This window comes from Salmo salar, chromosome 24, assembly GCF_965601325.2.
Source record: "Salmo salar chromosome 24, fSalSal1, whole genome shotgun sequence".
NCBI classification, from domain to species: domain Eukaryota; kingdom Metazoa; phylum Chordata; class Actinopteri; order Salmoniformes; family Salmonidae; genus Salmo; species Salmo salar.
The window spans coordinates 18,255,204-18,263,414 of NC_138314.1; the positions used below are offsets into that span (position 1 = coordinate 18,255,204).

The window sequence follows — 8,211 nt, forward strand, 5'->3', positions numbered from 1 at the left end:
ACTTGAACTCCTATTGCTTTGATCCAAAATATCTTGACTTGCGGAGATGAGACTTTAGTGTTTCTCCCTATTCACTTTCTACTGTCTACCTCGCCCCCCTCCCTCTCAGGTATGTGCAGCCCCCTGTGATCAGTTTCGAGGCCATCTATGAGCAGAGTTCACCCAACTCCCCCATCGTGTTCATCCTGAGCCCCGGCTCTGACCCAGCCAGTGACCTCATGAAGCTTGCTGAGAGGTCTGGCTTTGGGGGCAGCAGGCTCAAGTTTCTGGCCATGGGACAAGGTCAAGAGAAGGTACCAGACAACTCTCATTAATCACAGCAATAGAGCTTCCAATGTTACATTTTTTTTTATTGAACCTTTATTTAACTAGGCAAGTCAGTTAAGAAAAATTCTTATTTACAATGACGGCCTACCAAAAGCCAAAAGTCCTCCTGCGGGGGCTGGGATGAAAAAATAATATATAAGACAAAACACACATCACGACAAGAGAGACACGACAACACTACATAAAGAGACCTAAGACAACAACATAGCATGGCAGCAACACATGACAACACAGCATGGTAGCAACACCACACGGTAACAACATGGTAGCAACACAACATGGCACCAGCACAACATGGTAGCAGCACAAAACATGGTACAAACATTATTGAGCACAGACAACAGCACAAAGTCAGAAGGTAGAGACAACAATACATCACGCAAAGCAGCCACAACTGTCAGTAAAAGTGTCCATGATTGAGTTTTTGAATGAAGAGATAGAGATAAAACTGTCCAGTTTGAGTGTTTTTTGCAGCTCGTTCCAGTCGCTAGCTGTAGCGAACTGAAAAAGGAGAGACCCAGGGATGTGTGTCCTTTGGGGATGGGTGTTGTATGTGGAGGATGAAGGCTGCAGTAGGTATCTCAACCAGTGGGTCTTCCGACCGGTACACAGAGATGACCAGTTTACAGAGGAGTATAGAGTGCATTGATGTGTCCTATAAGGAGCATTGGTGGTAAGTCTGATGGCTGAATGGTAAAGAACATCTAGCCCCTCGAGAGCACCCTTACCTGCCGATCTATAAATTACATCTCCGTAAGCTAGCATGAAGGTAGAATTGTCATCTGAATCAGGGTTAGTTTGACAGCTGGGGTGAAAGAGGAGCAATTACGATAGAGGAAACCAAGTCTAGATTTAACTTTAGCCTGCAGCTTTTAATATGTGCTGAGAGAAGGACAGTGTACCATCTAGCCATACTCCCAAGTACTTGTATGAGGTGACTACCTCAAGCTCTAAACCCTGATAGGTAGTAATCACACTGTTTGGGAGAGGTGCATTCTTCTTACCAAACCACATGACCTTTGTTTTGGAGGTGTTCAGAACAAGGTTAAGGGCAGAGAAAGCTTATTGGACACTAAGAAAGCTTTGTTGAAGAGCGTTTAACACAAACTCCGGGGGGGGGGGCAGCTGAGTATAAGACTGTATCATCTGCATATGCACACTGGGGCTCCTGAGTGGCGCAGTGGTCTAAGGCACTGCATCTCAGTGCAAGAGGTGTCACTACAGTCCCTGGTTCAAATCCAGGCTGTATCACATCTGGCCGTGATTGGGAGTCCCATAGGGCGGTGCACAATTGGCCCAGCGTTGTCCGGGTTTGGCAGGGGTAGGCCGCCATTGTAAATAAGAATTTGTTCTTAACTGATTTGCCTAGTTAAATAAAGGTTAAAGTAAAATAAATAAAAATATAAATGGATGAGAGAGCTTCATACTGCCTGAGCTATGTTGTTGATGTTAATTGAGAAGAGCGTGGGGCCTAGGATCGAGTCTTGGGGTACTCCCTTGGTGACAGGCAGTGGCTGAGACAGCAGATGTTCTGACTTTATACACTGCACTCTTTGAGAGAGGTAGTTAGCAAACCAGGCCAAAGACCCCTCAGAGACACCAATACTCCTTAGCTGGCCCGCAAGAATTGGCCAAGTCAATAAAAATAGCAGCACAACATTGCTTAGAATCAAGGGCAATTGAGACATCATTTAGGACATTTAGGGTTGCAGTGACACATCTGTAACCTGAGCAGAAACCAGATTGCATACCACATGTACTTTTGGTGCACATTCAACCACAAAGCTAATTGGAATGTTGTTAGTATGATACAGTATTGTTGTTGTGTGCTGTAGGTGGCGCTGCAGCTGCTGGAAACGGCGGTATCTCGGGGCCAGTGGCTGATGCTGCAGAACTGCCACCTGCTGGTGAAGTGGCTGAAGGACCTAGAGAAGTCCCTGGAGAGGATCACCAAGGCCCACCCTGACTTCAGACTGTGGCTCACCACTGACCCCATCAAAGACTTTCCCATCGGCATTCTACAGAAGTCTCTCAAGGTGAGGAAGAGCTCTAACTTAGTCAAACAGACCTGCTACCTACTGCAGCTAACATAGACTGTTGCCTACTGCAGCTAACTGTATACAATGTGACTTAGTTTTATGATAAAGTGTCTGTCCGTCTATCTCTGATTCACTCTTCCAACACCATACAGTCTCCCCAGCCCGATTCGTTCACCTAATCACAGCAGAACTGAGCCATTGAGGATTGAGGCGAATTGACTTTAGGACCTGATCTCTGTTTCTCTGTTCGTCCAGGTGGTGACGGAGCCTCCCAATGGGCTGAAGCTGAACATGAGGGCAACCTTCTTTAAGATCGCCCACGAGACTCTGATGGGCTGCCCCCACCCGGCCTACCGCAGCCTGGTCTACGTGCTGTCCTTCTTCCACGCTGTGGTGCAGGAGAGACGCAAGTACGGCAAGATCGGCTGGAACGTGTCCTACGACTTTAACGAGTCTGACTTCCAGGTGAGTGGGAAAATGACTGTTTCTAACAGCATCCACAGGACTTACACTATTGATTACATTTACTTCAGAGTCATTTCCTTTTGCTGATCAGTTTAAATGTCATGTCTGTAACTCCGCTCTTTGTGTGTGCTGATGTGGATGTTCCTGTGTTGACCAGGTGTGCATGGAGATCCTGGACACCTACCTGACCAAAGCCCACACTCAGGGAGACGCCAAGATCCCCTGGGGAAGTCTCAAGTACCTCATAGGAGAGGTCAGGCTCACCTCTTCATACATCACATTGACTTAACAATGATAATACAGAATCCTATTAGTATAATAGCCTAGCACTAATGGCTTCCGTGTGTGTGTGCGTGCGTGTGTGCCTGTTTACGCTCCCTCTCTCAGGTAATGTATGGAGGCAGGTGTATAGACAGCTTTGACCGCAGGATCCTGACGGTCTACATGGATGAGTACCTGGGAGACTTCATCTTTGACACCTTCCAGCCCTTTCACTTCTTCCACAACAAGGAGGTGGACTACAAGATCCCTCCTGACGGGCCCAAGGAAAATTATGTTGGTCAGTGTAGTAGTTCATCACTGGTCTGATATACAGACTTCAAATGTAGCTTTTTACATACGATTTCTGCTGCACCGCCATTGTTGTTATTAACTTGTAGTTGTCATCCATCTTCTCTGATTGACTTGCTATGTATCACAGGGGAGATTGAGACCTTGCCCCTGGCCAACACTCCAGAGGTGTTTGGTTTGCACCCCAATGCTGAGATTGGATACTACACACAGGCAGCCCGCGACATGTGGACCCACCTGATAGATCTGCAGCCACAGACTGGTAACCGAAACCTCACACACACACATACACACAGACTGAGCATAATCTGGCCTCCTCACCTTTCTGTCGGGGTCCTCAGGTGAGTCTGGTGGAGGCATCAGCAGGGATGAGTACATCAGCAACGTGGCCCGGGACATCCAGAACAAGCTGCCTCAGGTGTTTGACCTGGACGTGATCCGTAAGAAGTTTGGCCTGGAGATCTCCCCCACCTCCGTGGTGCTGCTGCAGGAGCTGGAGCGCTTCAACAAGCTCATTGTCAGGATTGGACGCTCTCTGGCTGAGTTGCAGAGGGTGAGAGAGGGGGAGGAGACAGGCAGGAACAGTGAGGGGTATAGAAAGAGGAAGAACTACAGGGACAGACTGTCATGGGGCCTTCCTTTGTATCTACATAAAACAGTATAATTATCTTTAGAACGTTTGCTGTTGTCTATTGCATATTTACTAAAGGAACCAGGTGAGACACCTATAGTACCTATAGTTTGGTATGGGGATGTGAACTAACAAATGTGTCTGTGCCTGTAGGCTCTGGCTGGTGAGGTGGGCATGAGTAGTGAGCTGGATGAGGTGGCACGCGCCCTCTTCAATGGCATGATCCCTGCTATCTGGAGGAAGCTGGCACCTGATACCCTCAAGTCCCTGGGCAACTGGATGATCCACTTCAAGAGGCGTTACGACCAGTACAACTCCTGGGTGAACATCCTGCGCTCTAATACAGTTATTCGCTGAGACATATCGTAGACATCTCCCTGAAGATTGGTTTAGTTTATAAGGATCCCCATTAGCTGTTGCTCATGCAGATATGTTATTCAAGGTCACATTTTCTTGGTATCAAAGTATCCATGATGTATAGTACATATAAATGTAAATACAGTATGTACATGTATGTAGTGGTTGTGTAGTTATGTTTTATTTGGATGGTTCTTTCTTCCAGGTGGATGAAGGGGAGCCCAATGTGATGTGGTTGTCTGGGCTGCAGATCCCAGAGTCCTACCTGACTGCTCTGGTTCAGGCCACCTGCAGGAGGAACGGCTGGCCGCTGGACCGCTCCACACTCTACACACAGGTCACTCAGTACACCACTGAGGAGGAGGTCAACGAGAGGCCTGGACAGGGTGAGAGTCCTCTGACAGACAGACAGACACGGACAGACATATTAACACACACACAGACGGACATACTAACACAGACAGACAGACAGACAGACAGACAGACAGACAGACAGACAGACAGACAGACAGACAGACAGACAGACAGACAGACAGACAGACAGACAGACAGACAGACAGACAGACAGACAGACAGACAGACAGACAGACAGACAGACAGACAGACAGACAGACAGACAGACAGACAGACAGACAGACAGACAGTGAGTGATGTTTTGATACTGAGGGTTGTGGTTGTGTTCTCCCAGGCTGCTTTGTGTCAGGCTTGTATCTGGAGGGAGCAGACTGGGACATAGAGAGGGGATGTCTGATCAGGAGTAAACCCAAAGTACTGGTGGTCCAGTTGCCCATCCTGAAGGTCATCCCCATAGAAGCACATCGCCTCAAACTACAGGTTTGCAGCACCACTCACCACCTTATCCCTTCAATCAACTGTATTTCTAAAGCCCTTTTTACATCAGCCGATGTCACAAAGTGCTATACAGAAACCCAGACTAAAACCCCAAACAACAAGCAATGCAGGTGTAGAAGCCCGGTGGCTAGGAAAAACTCCCTAGAAAGGCAGGAACCTAGGAAGAAACCTAGAGAGGAACCAGGCTCTGAGGGGTGGCCAGTCCTCTTCTGGCTGTTCCCGGGTGGAGATTATAACAGTGGCCAAGATGTTCAAACGTTCAAAGATGACCAGCAGTGTCAAATAATAATCACAGTGGTTGTAGAGGGTGCAACAGGTCAGCACCTCAGGAGTAAATGTCAGTTGGATTTTCATAGCCGATCATTCAGAGTTTGAGACAGCAGGTGCGGTCGAGAGAGAGTCAAAAACAGCACATCCGGTGAATAGGTCAGGGTTTCATTGCCGCAGGCAGAACAGTTGAAACTGGAGCAGCTGCACGACCAGGTGGACTGGGGACAGCAAGGTGTCATCAGGCCAGGTAGTCCTGAGGCATGGTCCTAGGGCTCAGGTCCTCCGGGAGGCAGAGGGAGAGAGAGAGAGAATTAGAAGGAGCATACTTTAATTCACACAGGACGCCAGATAAGACAGGAGAATTACACCAGATATAACAGACTGACCCTTCAGAACATGTGCTTAGTGACTTCGCTAGTGGCCTCTCTAGCAATTGTTTCATTGTTTTAAAATGTCTGTTTTGCCACTTTCTAACTGTGTCCAAATGTCTGTGTGTTTGTTTCGTAGAATACTCTGAGGACTCCAGTGTACACCACGTCCATGAGGAGGAATGCTATGGGTGTGGGGCTGGTGTTTGAGGCAGATCTCTTTACCACCAAGCACATCTCCCACTGGGTGTTGCAGGGAGTCTGTCTGTGCCTCAACGCAGACTGATGATGTTTATATTTGTTTTAGATTTCTATGTAGATCATTTAAAGGCACATTTTAAAGGCTAAATTTATTTTAAATGTTTAGGAAACTATCAAATATCACATTTGGTGACATGCTTATTAGCATACTATTACATCAATCGGTTTCTCTGGAACATAGGGCTCCCGAGTGGCGCAGCGGTCTAAGGCACTGGATCTCAGTGCAAGAGGCGTCACCACTCCCTGGTTCGAATCCAGGCTATGTCACATCTGGCTGTTATTGGGAGTACCATAGGACGGCGCACAATTGGCCCAGCGTCGTCCAGGTTTGCAGGAGTAGGCCGTCATTGTAAATAAGAATTAGTTCTTAGTTCTTAACTGACTTGGTTCAATAAAAAACGTTTTAAAAATCCACAGTTGTTCTTATCATGAATTAACACTAGGTGGCAGCCCACCCCAGTCCTGTGTTCACTCAGAGTAGTGGAGTAGAGACCCACTGCAGAACTCATGTCTCCAATCAGTCCTCTGAAGAGGTGCCATTGGATCTCAGAGGCTGTATCCCCAACCCCTGCTATTTTTCATCTCTGAAGACAGATCTTTTTATTAAGTCCTCTCTCTGCTTTATTCCTCGTGACATTTCTAACGCCCAGCATCTGTGCTCAGGCTGCCTCGACCGACTGACGGGGGAGATAAATCCACAGGGAAAACAAGGTCTGTTTTGTATTAGTTTTAATTAAAATCGTAACATTATTTCTCCAGGTCATATTTCATCCCCCCTTTTCGTTGACTACATAGAGCTGGCGTATAGGGGAAGGGAGGCCCTCAATTCTGATATAGTCTAAAGATAGGCGTTTTAAAATGTATATCCCCACACATTAAATGTAGATCTGATCGTACAGGTCAGATGTGTACGTGCTGTCTTCATATGTTTGTAATTTAATTCATTGAAACATCTCATGTTTTTTTCATGCATAATCCAAAAGGAAACGAGTTCATTTTTAAAGAGCTTGAGATATATTTCCTGCCTACAGAGGCTAAACATGTATTATAGCTGTCACTTTGGGAAAACCAGGAGTCTGGAAAATGTGTATCTGAGTGAAACATTGACCAAAGTGCACACTCCACAAACTTATCCTAGACCTCCAATATTATTTTCCTTTTAATTTATTTGATCGAGCTCTGACTATAAGTATTGTGGTTAGCTATTCAGAGTGAGCAAATAGACTGATATTGAGTAATCTCAGGTACTGAGGTGAGATAGCGGTCTGGGTCACAGAGGGGCTCAAGCATGTCCATGACGTCGACATACAGCACATGTACAAGCAGTTCTGCCTGGAATTATCTGACTTAAGTCACCCAGCTCGAGCTCTGTATTGTATAATCCCACAGCAGTGAGCAGTGTGACCAGTCTTGACAGTGTGGGGCAATGGTTAGAGGGGTGAGGGGGGCAGGCCAGATAGCACCTGCTGGTTTCACTAGTATGGCTGTCATAAAGCAGACAGCACTGTGGAGAGGAGCTGGAGACACTTTTATGAGCCTACACAGGGAGGGGGGAGGCAGTAAAAAGTCTGTGTTGCCACTCTATAGAATAGAAAAGTCCGAATGGTCTACTTTTCATGTATGTGCACGGCAAATTAGTCAAAGGAATACATGACCTTATAGAGACAATAGGTAAAGGAACTCTTTATATTTGATTGCAGGGTGGAGAGAAGAAAAAAATAACAAGACAAGAATGGGAAAAGATCAAATGCAAATGACCCCTACCTCCCCCTTCAGAGGCCAAGATCATTTTCAGCTGCGCGAGACTGGAGGGATTTACATTAACCCTAAACTCCTCCAGGTCCTTCTTGGCTCCACTCTGCGCCGGTCTGCTGCCTCATAAAATGCCAAGGATGCCCTGAAACAAAAAATGCAGACACTACAATCCCCCCCGTCAAGCTTTCTGAAGCAGTTTCCGTTTGGTGTGATTCTAAGCAGATGAACCTTAGAGAGTAGATCAAAGCTTCCACTGCACTGCGAGGAGAGTCCTGCGCCAGTCTGTCTCAATGCCCATCTGTGCAAGGGTGTCTGA

General features: G+C 46.8%; 1 protein-coding gene across 1 annotated transcript in view; it reads left to right on the plus strand.

Annotated features, from left to right (window-relative positions):
- dnah10 (dynein axonemal heavy chain 10) overlaps positions 1–6,550 on the plus strand; it is a 61,152-nt gene extending 54,602 nt beyond the window's left edge. Inside the window, exons 69-79 of the mRNA XM_082968542.1 lie at positions 110–293; positions 2,163–2,363; positions 2,622–2,831; positions 2,989–3,084; positions 3,219–3,390; positions 3,532–3,663; positions 3,743–3,954; positions 4,186–4,353; positions 4,595–4,775; positions 5,078–5,223; positions 6,019–6,550. Coding sequence (XP_082824668.1) covers positions 110–293; positions 2,163–2,363; positions 2,622–2,831; positions 2,989–3,084; positions 3,219–3,390; positions 3,532–3,663; positions 3,743–3,954; positions 4,186–4,353; positions 4,595–4,775; positions 5,078–5,223; positions 6,019–6,165 — 1,849 coding nt within the window. The 3' untranslated portion in view covers positions 6,166–6,550. The remainder of the gene's footprint in view (positions 1–109; positions 294–2,162; positions 2,364–2,621; positions 2,832–2,988; positions 3,085–3,218; positions 3,391–3,531; positions 3,664–3,742; positions 3,955–4,185; positions 4,354–4,594; positions 4,776–5,077; positions 5,224–6,018) is intronic.
- The last annotated feature ends 1,661 nt before the right edge of the window (positions 6,551–8,211 follow it).